Below are 14,174 nucleotides of genomic sequence, written 5' to 3'. Positions count from 1 at the left end.
ATTCACTGATTATATTTAAATTTATTACTTTTGGACTTTCTGGTAAATCTGCAAAAAATACTTCATTGCTAGTACGCAAATAGAAGCACCATAATGTATGTATAGCAAATAGAAAATCTTTGAGGACTAAAAAATACGATTACAGTAGGTGTTATTGAAGGAATGAGAAGGAAAACATGAACAAAAGATAGTGTCTTCCACGTAGTGACTAAAATAATTTCTTCTTTTGCAACTAAATTATAATTAACGAAAAAAATATCAGACCATTTTTAATTAGATTTTGAATGAATGCGCCCCTCATAGCGCAGCGTATGAGCCTTTGTACACTGGTGCATAACAGGGATGCAAAATCGTCATAATTAATTTTATAATCATCATCATTATGCCATTCATAATAATTAAAATCGTCGAGAAATCGCGCTATTGGGTATAGTAGGTGGTATAGATAGGCTTTGAGAGATACCTAAACGGAAACGGAAGTGATCGACGCTATTTTAATTTTATTTACTGCTTTGTATATCTGGAAATATAAAATAATAAATCCTATCCTACTAATATTATAAATGCGAAAGTTTGGAAATCTAGATGGATGTTTGTTACTCTTTCACGCAAAAAATACTGAACGGATTTTGATGAAACTTTACAGTATTATTCTTTATAACGCAGAATAACATATAGGCTTTAATTTATGACGATCTGTGACAAACTAAAGGTCACACGGGTGAAGCCGCGGGCAAAAGCTAGTAGATTATATTTCCAAACAAGCATCTAAGTAATAGGGATGTTTCCTGGTTAAAAAAGCAAGAGTTTTAATTAGTTCGTCAGTTAGCTTATCAAAAACTACTCGACACGTACCTATTTTTCACTTTTTAAAACTAATGAAAGTGTAAAGAAAAAGAAATAAAGCGTGCCAAAGTTCTAAAGAAAAGGCCCGTGACGTCAGTGAGTGCGTAAAAGTGCAGCACTTTGTGACGTCGCGCGGAACTTCAACGCACTATAACTTTGTAATTATTTGTTTGATTGACAATTAAAAATATACGTGTCCAATATTTTTTTTATATTAAATTGACGGACTAAAATTTTTTTTTAGGAAACTGGCATATTATTATTATTTTATTTAATAAAAATCAAACACCATTGTTACAGATAAATATTTATTTATTTAGAGAGGCCAATTTAAAATAATAGTTATTATGAAATTAATTGCAACATTAATAAAACATTGGCTCGTTGCTGTTATAACTAATATTAGCTACTAAATTTTTATAAGTGTTCTCTTACTTAATCCTTAATTTACAAATACAAGATTATCTAATTTACAATAAAAGAATACTAAATGTAAGCAATAAAAATGCAATCGCTGATGAGATGGACAACATGGGCGAAATAATCAAGAAATCATAATAAAAAATGAGATTACAGTAAAATTTTGACAAAGGTGACCTAGATTTTTATATTACAATTTACACAATTTTAATGTATCCTTGAAGAAAATACAGAAATATAATGGACTATATTTCAAAGCACCACTGTGGTAGCATTGACACTTATGCTAAAATAATTTTACAATCTTCAATAGAATTTGCTATGTCTAATTCTTTTACATAGTCATCATAAGTTTTCGAAGTTTTCTATATACTAATCACAAGCATATACAATTCTGGGAGAAATGGAAATACAGTAGGCCTGTCTGTTTAGTTCCTATGATATAGGATGTTCTGAACAAATATTTATGCATATGGTCGCATTTTATACGAAATAGGGAGTTGTAATTTTAATCACATAGCAGTAAGGCTGGTTTTAGTGTCACGCGGACCGTCCGGTGCAGACCCGCTCCGCACGGCCAATCTGTATGAACTTCTAGGGAGCGTTTTAGAGTAATGCGGTCCGGAGGAACCGCTCCGCTCCCTAGCAGTTCATACAGATCGGCTGTGCGAAGCGATCCGCACTGACAGTCCGCATGACACTAAAACCAGCCTAAACGTTGCACTTTCATTTTTTTGTTGATTTCTGGGCAAATAAATGACCAAAAAGATATGAATTTAGTATTGCCAGTACATATTAACTTTGGGGTCTGGCTGGAATCATTGTGTAAATCACACAAACTTGTATACTTGTTTTACATAGTCAGTTATGCAGTTCGTTGGTACAATGAATATGCTTGTGATGTTGAAGAAGTTGTTTCTAGAAATTCTATATTGCCCGAGTTTATCCATTTCTTTTCTCCCACCTGAAATAGATATCAAACATTATAAAAAGTTAATGATAATAAACATTTTGCTTAAAACGTTTGGAGGCGCTCTCGGATTATCACATCTGACTGCCGAATTCGAAAAGACACTACTAATCTCATCACACACTTTATGAGATGACTATGGTATTTTTATTTAATGGTAGTAAGATCTTAAATATAACGTTATCATAGTATAGTAAATCCAATTACAATGTTGGTTAACCGTGTCAAGTATTAGAGCTGTGGTATTATTAGCCCCCACTGCACTTGTTAGTTGTGGCACGCGACGTGGCGTCGCTTATTCTATTAACTCCTAAATCTGTGAGTCGCGACGCGCGACCTGGAATCATCATCATCATCACTATCTCAGCCATAGGACATCCATTGCTGAACATAGGCCTGCCCCAATGCTTTCCATGCTGCCCGGTTGGTAGCGGCCTGAGTCCAGCGCCTTCCTGCTACCTTTATGATGTCGTCGGTCCACCTTGTGGGTGGACGTGGTGTGGTGGATGTGGAATCACTTGTCGCTCAATCTATTAACCCCTCGGTACCTGCCTGTTAGTCGTGGCGCGCGACGCACGGTGGGCTGATATTAGAGCTTCATAGACTTAGCGTCGCTCAAAAATCAAGTGCCGAATTTTGAAAAAATAAATATGCCAATGTGTTCCTTTACCAAAAAGGAATATTTTATGTTATGTAACGTTTCTTGATAAAGTTATTATTTAATAAGTTATTGACAATTTCCTTTTTTTTTGTATGGAGCTCAACATTTATTTTTATTTTATTCGTTATTCTTAAGCTTTCTTAAGAAATTGACTTTTGTATTATGTAATGCAACATATAAGCTATGTTATCACCAAGTGTCGCATTTCGGAAATCTTCGGAACATTGTCATTTTGGACTTTAAAATAAAAAAAATTAAAAAAATTAAATAACTGCCAAATTTTGTAAATATAACTACGCCAATGTGTTCCTTTGCCAAAAAGAAATATTTTATGTTATGTAACTTTTCTTGATAAAGTTATTATTTAATAAGTTATTGACAATAATTACTTTTTTTTGTATGGAGCTCAACATTTATTTTTATTTTATTCGTTATTCTTAAGCTTTCTTAAGAAATTGCTTTTTGTATTATGTAATGCATCATATAAGCTATATTATCACCAAGGGACGAATCCCGGAAACCCTCGGAACATTGTCATTTTCGACTTTAAAATAAAAAAAAAGAAAAAGAAAACTGCAATGTTATGTACTTTCTTCCGTACTATTCTAACGAGGTGAAGAACTTAGCACGTTTTTTATAGTGATGTTCCCAGGAGGCCTAATCGACATGATTACTAAGGTTACTACACTCGTCGTCAAATAATTCGCACCTCCCGCGACAAGCACTTTTAAACGTATGCATCCCCACTTCCCACCAATATTGGCACTACTTAAAAGCCTAGTTCTAAACTTGATTTCATTATAGGAAAGGTTTTTACCCCAAAAATGTGTCTTAAGAAGGATCCAGAGTCACTTCTTCAAAAAATAGGTAACGCTTGAGCCAACTTTTATGGCTATAAAACTGTTAAGTTGGGATTAATCGCTATCCATCGGTTAAAGAGGACACGTGAGATCATTATTTGGTTTTATTACCATAAAAATTGGTCTAATTGATCCCAGAGGTGAGCCCAAAGTGAGGTCTTTTTTCAAGTCACATTTATGGTATATGTTAATCATTTATTAAGAAATTGAATGCATTTTTCTTTAAGGATATTTATTGGGCTTTCAAATAATACCAATATTGTTGGGGTACCATGATTGTGTCAGAAGAAAATCTTTAAAGTTCGCGTCGCGGAAGGTGCGATTTATTTGATGTTGAGTATATAATACATATAATATTTGTTTTATGGAAATTAAGCCAGTTTGAAGTTAAATTTATTGGTTAGACTCAAGAGCCACTTTCTGAATCTACAAAAGTAAAGCTGTCTTTCTCAGTATCACCTAGACATGAAATTGATCATTTATAGTGGACTTTTTGGTGGTGTTGAAAACCTTTCTTGATGGCAATTACGTCTAAGTTATTCATTTCTGTTGATATGACTTTACAAATATCACATCGCTGCTTGTGCAGAGCTGCCATTTATCAACGATATTATTTTTCTATCTATCAAGTGAGAATCAGTTATTACGAGATTGTTTTGCTTCCAGAATTTTATTACGATCTATTAAATTTTCAATTTCCGCGTCCATTAAGTTTTTTTCATTGTTAACATTAAAATAGGTCGACAATAATTATGAATCGACGATAGTAAAAAGTGGAGCTAGAAACCTTATTTTCCCTTATCCATTTTATCTGGAGACATCAAACCGAACGTTCATTTAGGCACTTACAAGTTGCCCTAAAACGCTAGAATCATCATTTTCGCAAATTTTGTTTCGCAGACCAAACTATCAAAATTATTGCTCACGGAAAAGATATTTACTTCCAATCAGAAAGTACTACACCACGCTCGAATTTTGCATGAGAGCAACTAATGAAGATATTTTACACAATTTATTTTTAAAATCTGATTCTCAGATATAGATAATAATATAAACTTCATAGAAAACACAAAGTTTTATCAACAGCAGCAAAAAGTTAATTAATAAATGATCGATTTGATGATGAGGCTGATACTGATACTGAAAGAAAGCTTTACTTTTGTGGACATTAGCCTATTTCACGGTTCAGAAACTGACTCTGAATAACCAATAAACTTAACTTCGCACTGGCTTAATTTCCATAAAACATATTTTAATAATCTTACAAGTGGATTAGGCCTCCTGGAAACACCACTATAAAAAAAGTGCTTAGTTCTTCACCTCGTTAGGGTAGTACGGAAGAAAGTACATAACATTGCAGTAAATTTTTTTTTCGTTTTTTTTATTATTTTAAAGTCGAAAATGACAATGTTCCGAGGGTTTCCGGGATTCGTCCCTTGGTGATAATATAGCTTATATGATGCATTACATAATACAAAAAGCAATTTATTAAGAAAGCTTAAGAATAACGAATAAAATAAAAATAAATGTTGAGCTCCATACAAAAAAAAGTAATTATTGTCAATAACTTATTAAATAATAACTTTATCAAAAAAAGTTACATAGCATAAAATATTTCTTTTTGGCAAAGGAACACATTGGCGTAGTTATATTTACAAAATTTGGCAGTTATTTAATTTTTTTTATTTTTTTTATTTTAAAGTCCAAAATGACAATGTTCCGAAGATTTCCGAAATGCGACACTTGGTGATAACATAGCTTATATGTTGCATTACATAATACAAAAGTCAATTTCTTAAGAAAGCTTAAGAATAACGAATAAAATAAAAATAAATGTTGAACTCCATACAAAAAAAAAGGAAATTGCCAATAACTTATTAAATAATAACTTTATCAAGAAACGTTACATAACATAAAATATTCCTTTTTGGTAAAGGAACACATTGGCATATTTATTTTTTCAAAATTCGGCACTTGATTTTTGAGCGACGCTAAGTCTATGAAGCTCTAATATCAGCCCACCGTGCGACGTGGCGGCGCTGCAGCGCCAGCGCCAGGTCGTGCTGCAGCGCGCCACGTATCAGCGCCATCTGTTGAGTGACGCCTGCTACTAGTTTGTCCGTTAGTACCTGTTAGTCGTGGCGCGCGACGTGGCGGCGCTGCAGCGCCAGCGCGAGGTCGTGCTGCAGCGCGCTACGTATCAGCGCCATCTGTTGACTGATGCCTGCTACTAGTTTGTCCGTTAGTACCTGTTAGTCGTGGCGCGCGACGTGGCGGCGCTGCAGCGCCAGCGCCAGGTCGTGCTGCAGCGCGCTACGTATCAGCGCCATCTGTTGACTGATGCCTGCTACTAGTTTGTCCGTTAGTACCTGTTAGTCGTGGCGCGCGACGTGGCGGCGCTGCAGCGCCAGCGCCAGGTCGTGCTGCAGCGCGCTACGTATCAGCGCCATCTGTTGACTGATGCCTGCTACTAGTTTGTCCGTTAGTACCTGTTAGTCGTGGCGCGCGACGTGGCGGCGCTGCAGCGCCAGCGCCAGGTCGTGCTGCAGCGCGCTACGTATCAGCGCCATCTGTTGACTGATGCCTGCTACTAGTTTGTCCGTTAGTACCTGTTAGTCGTGGCGCGCGACGTGGCGGCGCTGCAGCGCCAGCGCGAGGTCGTGCTGCAGCGCGACACGTATCAGCGCCATCTGTTGACTGATCCTGCTACTAGTTCGTCCGTTAGTACCTGTTAGTCGTGGCGCGCGACGTGGCGGCGCTGCAGCGCCAGCGCGAGGTCGTGCTGCAGCGCGACACGTATCAGCGCCATCTGTTGACTGATCCTGCTACTAGTTCGTCCGTTAGTACCTGTTAGTCGTGGCGCGCGACGTGGCGGCGCTGCAGCGCCAGCGCGAGGTCGTGCTGCAGCGCGACACGTATCAGCGCCATCTGTTGACTGATCCTGCTACTAGTTCGTCCGTTAGTACCTGTTAGTCGTGGCGCGCGACGTGGCGGCGCTGCAGCGCCAGCGCGAGGTCGTGCTGCAGCGCGACACGTATCAGCGCCATCTGTTGACTGATCCTGCTACTAGTTCGTCCGTTAGTACCTGTTAGTCGTGGCGCGCGACGTGGCGGCGCTGCAGCGCCAGCGCGAGGTCGTGCTGCAGCGCGGCGGTGCGGCGCGCCACGTCGGCCGGCACCACCGAGCGGAGCCCGTTCACTATGTCTTTGGTCTTGCCTGAAAAGTAAACACAAAATAATCTTAAGTTTTATCTAAACAACTGAAAAAATCGAACTGCCTAAGGCGGAAATCGAAGAAGCGACTCTAATCGCTAAGAAATTTTAATAATCTTAAGTTTGTTTTAGTCTTACAAAATCGTTTTCTTAACTAGTTCGAAGCCAACTACACGCAGCAGCACGTGTCGTCGTGACATCTCGTTGGGTTTCTGTTTATTTGTGCGACACATACTGGGTGCAAAACTCATGTGCGTATTTCGGGTGCCCAACCAATGCTCATAACATTAATTTTGAGGGAGTGCCTCCGCTGGCTACCGAATCAGCGGCCGGCGCCGGTAGCGGAGACACTCCCTCAAAATTCAATTTTACGCCGGGCCGCTGCACTGGTTCGGCAGCCGGCGCCAGTCGCTCATACGGTAACCGGCGCCAGTCACTTATTCGGTAACCGGCGCCAGTCGCTGATTCGGTTGCCGTCTACCGGCGGCATAATACATTTTATTTTTAATTACCAAATAAATAAATTTTGAATTTTGAATTGTATAAAATACCTACGACACGACGTATCACTAGCAACGAAGGCTATTTGATAGGAATATAAAGTAACGAGAAGAGTCACGACGTCATGATAATACTCATAACATTACAATATTACTTTCAATAATATGTTACAGTTAGCATAACAAACAATATTAGACATCATTGTGTTGTAGCCACAATAAAAATAAACAGCTAACCATTAATATGAAATGGTAAGGATTATTGTGTTGATGATAATAAATTGTGTAGAAATGAAGCCACTCACCAAAATAAATGTCATTGAGTGTATTCCTAATCTTGTTCTCCATGTCTTCCACCATGCGGCCGATGTTTATTATGTGGGGGGTCACGTCACTGACCGCGGAGTCTTGTTCAGCCTGGAACATTTATCATAATAAATAAATATCTATAAAGTTTGTCAGGTTGGTTCCCAAACAAATTGTGTAATTATTCTTGAGTAATCACAAGTAGGACTGATACTTAAATCCAGTTTAAACGGATTACTAATGTTTGGCCAAAAAACGTTTCCCAAATTATCACATCGCAAACAACGTTTCGCAAATTTTCATTTGGCAAATTCTCATTTGGCAAAACAACTTATTGCAAACTTTTAATTCGCAAATGTCGTTTTTGACATATTATTGTTTAGCAAATTATTGTTTGGCAAAGTATGTTTTGCCAAATGTTTCATTTGGCAAAAATATTTCACGATAAACTATTTACAAAATAATTTGATTGTCGCATAGAATGGACTACAAATTAGCTTGTGGTTATTATTTTGTTTAGTGGGTAGATAATATAAAATTTGTTCTAAATTAATTTTCATATTTCATTCTTTTTATCGAAATTTCCAAATGATTCATTAAACAATAGAGGTGATTCGTTAAGGGTCACTGTTCTAACCTAACCTAACCTACTATTTTCTGCGATACCTACTTTCTGCAACCATACTATTTTCTGCAATCTCTTTGTTTTACATAAAATTCTTGTGAAAACCATGATCATCTGCCATATGCTTTGATTTGTGGGTAACTGTGGGTAAGTAGGTATGTGAAGTGTCAATTTGACCAAACAAATTATTTGGGATATAATATTTGGCAAAATAAAACATTATAAAGCTATATAAACATTTGCCAAGTAAAATTTTGCCAAATGATAATTTGACCAAATGAATTAGTTGCGAAAAGTACAGTTGCTAAAAGTTCATTTGGGAAATGAAACTTTGGCGATAAGTTGTTTGCGAAGTGAAATTTGGCGAAAAGTAATTTGGCCAAACGGAAGGATACCAGTTTAAACACAATTCATTCTCTTTACCCCAATTAACTTTCCAGTGAAAGAAACAATAAATTAAATCCTTTCTTTTAACAGTTGTGTAGGTATTTAGTAGGTTAAATTGTTTTACAGACCTGTCACTGCTTTATCATACATTTTTTTAGTAATGATTTCTCAAAAAAGAAAGAACTAGATTTTTTCAAATTTACAACAGGCTTTACAAAACTTTAAGTAATAGATTTTTGAAATAATTTATCTATTATACTTTAATGCCACAAAATTGGTACATAAGGCGAACTTAATGGCATTGGGCATTTTCTGCCAGTTCCCCTTTGAGCCAAAGAGAAAAAAATCATTCAACACTTAAAGAATTAATTATAAGCTGTCTGTTCACAAAAATAAATAAAAAAGTTACCTGTCTAGTGAGACTGCCTCCCAAATTCATAGTTCCACTTCCTTCCTTGTTCGTTTGAAGCCAGAGCATGGCGGTGGAAGTGAGCTTGTAGTGTGCATTACGTCCTGAACTCTTCTCCACGACTTCCACCACGTGGATGGAGTCCCAGCAACCTTTGATCTTCTGGGAGCCATCGCCGGCCTTTTTTATCAGGATCACTCCTGAAATATGTGCCAAGGAAATAGTAGTAAGTTCAAAATTGTATACTTATTTAAGAGCGCTTTCACATTAGGGCTTTAGTAGCGCAACTGTAGCGCGGCAGCGGCATTTTTATGATGTGAAGACATGCATCCACTGTCAAATAGTATGAAATTTTCGCGCGTTTGTCGCGGTGCTGAAACGCCTAAATGTGAAAGTACTCTAAATTCTCTATTGCTTGGTGTTGGTATAGATGACCCACGCTGAACTGTCCCACCAAACTCAATGACAGGGGGGCGCTACCATCGTTCAACTATATGGTTTTCAACATGGCAAAAATCGGAACCAGCGATCCGGTATTGACGGTGGCGCCCCACTGTCAATGTCACGGATAGGACAGTTCAGTATTTTGGAACTATATACAAAGGTTCTTACATAATATACATAGACCTATAACAGACCCATACTTAATGAGGAAAGAAGACAAAAATCCTTAGTTAATGCTCAATTACAATTTTAAATGTTTTTATTGGATGCAATTCAAATTAATTACATAAAATATTTGACCTCGTAAAACTAATAGCAACTGGAGCATGGCATAGCTTATTATTTTTGGATAGCAACACTTGGGTCTATTTTGTAAACAGGAAGTATGAGATTGATATATTTAGCATCAAAATGTCCACAACTAACCTGCAAACCCATGATCCATGTCCCATAAGTACACTGAGCTCACCCCACCCTCGAAATACATTTCTCTATACTGATCAAATGCATAATTGGCCTCAATTTCTAATTTCCTCAACTTTTCGGATGGCATAGAGCCATCCTCTAATGGTGGGTCGTAAGTGTTCGACCAAGGAGATCTGTACGAGTCTCCATCTCTGTTATAATCGCACAAAAGGTAGTCTTTGCCGTTGCTTCGGTCCTGCGCGATCTTCAAGGGCTGGTCCACTGATGATAGCAGATCCTCACACAAATTAGGCACGAGGTCTATTAAGTCCGTCAGATTCTTTTCGATCTGTTGGGGAGGCAGCCTCCGCATCAAGTCCAACGCACAATCCATTTGTTGTTCAGTCTGAAATTCAAAGAAACAGGTCGTAATCTACACAAACCAGATTATTAGTCATCCGTGCTGTGATGGCACTTTAGCAGTTTCAAAACAAATGATATTAGTTAGAAGTATTGTTACCATATTAGTTTCGATGGTATAGAATACGATAACAAAATGAAAATAACTGAAAACTTAATTTATTTTGAGAAAATAATTTCGATAAACTGTAAAGTGCAAACACCTAGATTTGACAGTTTTGACAACTGATTGCATTACGTCACCACAGATATCGGTTAGTATATGCGTTTGGTTTTGTCGAAAACTCACATAATTTAGCTATAAAATAATAAAACTAATAATGATAATAAAATAAGTAGGTTTTCATATTTTTTCCAATATTCAATGCATCACAATAAATAACAGTGAAGTATTTTAAGAGAAACAGCTGTCTACGTCAGTAGTTGCTGTATAATAGGTTGGCATTTGTAGTTTGGTAGACGCCGGTACACTCGCACTCGTCACACCATCTCGAAAAGGCATAAGAAAGAAAGAGACAAAATCATCGTCATTTGCATTTTTATTGTGTTGCGCTGTCTACTTCCTGCCAAACGTCAAGTTTTGTCACAGTAATGTTTTGCTAAACTTTTGTTGATATTACTTTATTTCAGTTAGAGTTTACTGGTATTTACTTTACACTTTTATCAATGGGATTGTGATCTTAATTTACGGTTATTACGTGACTGTGCTTAAGTAAACATTCCAAAAGGTTTGTACTCCTTCATCAAACATACAGTGATTCACGTTATGGGAATGTCTCTAGCAATATTAAACCGTAACACCCATTGTACAGCCTAAATCAGGAAGCAAACTACTGGTAGCATGAGTTAAAGAGCTATTGAGTGATTACGAGGCTTTGTTTGAAGGTATAATTTTGCAGAGGTTATAACCAAGTTACTGAAACCATACAAAGTGCATAATGCATACAGTGCATTTACATAGAATACAGATTTGTCTTCCTTGAGGACATTGTAAATGTGATTTAAGAAGCCAGATTTAATTTTAAAACACCAATATTATGCCTACTAACTAAATCAAATAAAGTTTGTCTAGCCTCTAGCACCACTTATCATCTCTTGTAAGAGAGCTCTACTGAGTTTTATGTAGTTATTAAGTATATAAAATACTTTAGCGGTAGTCAAAACAAGTTTATTATACTTACAAGAGTTCATTGGCATTAATTTTAAACTTTTTAACTTTATATATGTATATGTAAGTTACAAAATGTTTAATTGTTTATTTTTCCATTTCAGAAACCCACCATTCCAATTACATTCCATTCAAAATAAGTTCTAAAAATTGTCATGATGCCGACTCAGTTGGTGAACCAGGACAATCACGCAAACGACATCCGCGTCAAAACAGTGTACAGCGGAGATGTGATGATTACGTACATCAATCATAACATATCGCTGGAGGAGTTTACGCAGGAGATGGTGGCTATATGCCGCTTTCTGCCGGATCAGGTTAGTGTTTAATTACATTTTAATTCTAAGCCTACAGTTTTGCTTGGGTATGTACGGTTAGGTTTAGTTTAGCTGCAATTTGAAATTCGTAATATAGGCATAACAGTTAAGTACAACAATGGGCAATCTGTCATAGATCTAGACATTGACCTATCTTGTCAGTAAACAAGAACTTTGAAGGAGAGTTTTAGTAAAAAATACTTAGGCTATTGTTTGATTATTTTAGTCTCAATTTTTGTATTCATTTTTAAATAAGATTATAATAGGTTGATATATCATGCTCTAAGTATGTCAATAAGCAATGAAGGGGAATAATTAAAAATTTGAAAATCAAATTAGAATCTATGAAGATAAATTTTGGGAAGAGTTATCTCTTCTCTATCTATTAATTTTTTCAACTTCTCTATCTACATTGATTCTAAGGGATATTCCTAAATGCAGAAACAATAATTATCATATTATTTTTATCAGGTAAATAAAAATGCACTGTTTCATTTAAATTAATCTCAAATAAACATTTATTTTCAGGTGTTTACCATGAAGTGGGTGGACGAAGAAGGTGACCCGTGCACGATATCCACGCAGCTGGAGCTGGACGAGGCCCTGAGGCTGTATGAGCTGAATCGGGACTCCGAGCTGACTGTTCACGGTAAGTACCTTTTTGTTTAAACCGGTTAGAACGTAGGAAGAGCTCCCACAAGATTTATCGGCTCAAATATTTAATCTGTCTAAGAAAAGACATCTGTGAAAGAAAAATTTACTGCTTGTGTACAATAATAATAAAATCATCTGTATTGGTGTAATGGTTGAGTTGTCTCATTTTATTTTACAATGGAGGGTTATGCCAAAATGATATTTAGTTTAATATAAACATCTGTGTGATTAGTTAACAACTGTTACTTTTGGCGGCGAGTAAAGTAATAAAAACGCGTTTTAAAGCAGGTAAGTAGATCGATGCTGATGGAACTAGCGACCCTCTGTCAATCGGAAATCGATAGTGAAACCGTTAGGATATTGTGGATACGTGTTATTTTATTTACCTTTTATAGGAAATACTATACTATACTATACTTCAAGTCAAATCGATTATGTCACTCACATTGTATTGGACGTTTTAGCACCTTATTTTGTAATTAAACCAATGAATTGTCGGTTTTCTGATATAACTCGCACGAGTAGCTTTGATCATAACATTCGCACGCCAACAACCTTGAGTTATTTATTAATTTCAATATGTCTACATATTTCGTAAGATTGAAATTAATAATTTGAACAGACTAAAGTCATGCTAACAGTCCGCGCCAACAGAAATTGGCAGATTTTATGAATACAGGATGATAAGTATTAAGCATCCTTACTCATGTGATATTACTTCAGTTTACAAAGTTATAGGTCTAGCTGTCAGTCAGTGTTGAGGTATGGGGACAGCACAGGAGGGGTGACATTGACGCGACAGAGTATACAAATCTAAGGCGGTTATCACACAGATTTTCGACAGATTTATTCATTGTATGCAAGTACTTCAGTTAGTATAGAAAACACGCGCGGCACTTCACACTGACAACGCGTCCGCGCGCGGGTTTTTTTATATGAAATCACGGGCTCCGCGGCGGAGCGCGGCGCAGTGTGATAACCGCCTAAAGCACATTTTGAAGTCTCACTGATTTTTGAGGTTCGAAACCCTTTCTTGCCGCTCCCATAATTCAGACACTGGCTGGGTTAAGCACTAGATCTATAGGTTTACAGCTCGGTATCATTTTAATAGGTACGGCTTTTATTAGAAAATGGTTCCATGGGCGTTTGGGCGTGGACGTGGACAGTATGTGAGTGAAAACATGTATAACAACTATACATAAGATGGTAAAGTGCTTATTGTCCGTCCACTATTGTCTGATGACCTCGCCACACTTCTTTTCATCTCATGAAGCCCTATATGTTATGTGCATAATTATGTAAAAGTCTTATATAACCGTACATGCCTTGCGGTCTGATTGTAGCGGCTTAAAAAACCGCAAATGAAATTAGTTGTGAATAGACTTTTTTTTAAACTTCTTAGACTTTTTTATACTTACTTACTTAAAAAAAAACATCAAAGTTATAAAAATAGATTTACCCGAAATCTAATTATGCGAATGCATAAATGTTGTATGGATTGAAAAAAATTGAAAACATTAAAAAACTCATGAAAAAAAATCGAGCGGTCGGGGGGTCGCAAAATATTTTT

The 14,174-nt window shown here is 36.8% G+C and overlaps 1 protein-coding gene and 1 long non-coding RNA gene across 2 annotated transcripts; both read right to left on the bottom strand.

Moving 5' to 3' along the window:
• Positions 1-1,137: 1,137 nt before the first annotated feature.
• Positions 1,138-5,978, bottom strand: LOC135078748 (uncharacterized). Its single transcript, XR_010258656.1, has 2 exons — positions 5,887-5,978; positions 1,138-2,230 (listed from the first exon to the last, which is right to left on the bottom strand). It is a non-coding gene; the product is annotated as an uncharacterized LOC135078748 (long non-coding RNA).
• Positions 5,979-6,829: 851 nt separating this feature from the next.
• On the bottom strand, positions 6,830-10,700 carry LOC135078426 (F-actin-capping protein subunit beta). Its single transcript, XM_063972989.1, has 5 exons — positions 10,566-10,700; positions 10,067-10,451; positions 9,197-9,396; positions 7,775-7,886; positions 6,830-6,973 (listed from the first exon to the last, which is right to left on the bottom strand). The coding sequence occupies exons 1-5, from the start codon at positions 10,566-10,568 to the stop codon at positions 6,846-6,848; spliced, it is 828 nt and encodes a 275-aa protein (XP_063829059.1). The 5' UTR covers positions 10,569-10,700; the 3' UTR covers positions 6,830-6,845.
• Between the last annotated feature and the right edge of the window lie 3,474 nt (positions 10,701-14,174).

Source organism: Ostrinia nubilalis, chromosome 15 (genome assembly GCF_963855985.1).
Source record: "Ostrinia nubilalis chromosome 15, ilOstNubi1.1, whole genome shotgun sequence".
Taxonomy (NCBI): domain Eukaryota; kingdom Metazoa; phylum Arthropoda; class Insecta; order Lepidoptera; family Crambidae; genus Ostrinia; species Ostrinia nubilalis.
This window is presented reverse-complemented; position numbering and strand designations above follow the sequence as displayed.

Excerpts from the sequence above, each read along its gene's own strand:
- LOC135078426 (XM_063972989.1), bottom strand. Across the intron at positions 9,397-10,066 it reads CATGGATCATGGGTTTGCAG|GAGTGATCCTGATAAAAAAG; the intron begins GTTAGTTGTGGA and ends CACATATTTCAG. Across the intron at positions 7,887-9,196 it reads GAGGCAGTCTCACTAGACAG|GCTGAACAAGACTCCGCGGT; the intron begins GTAACTTTTTTA and ends TAAATGTTCCAG.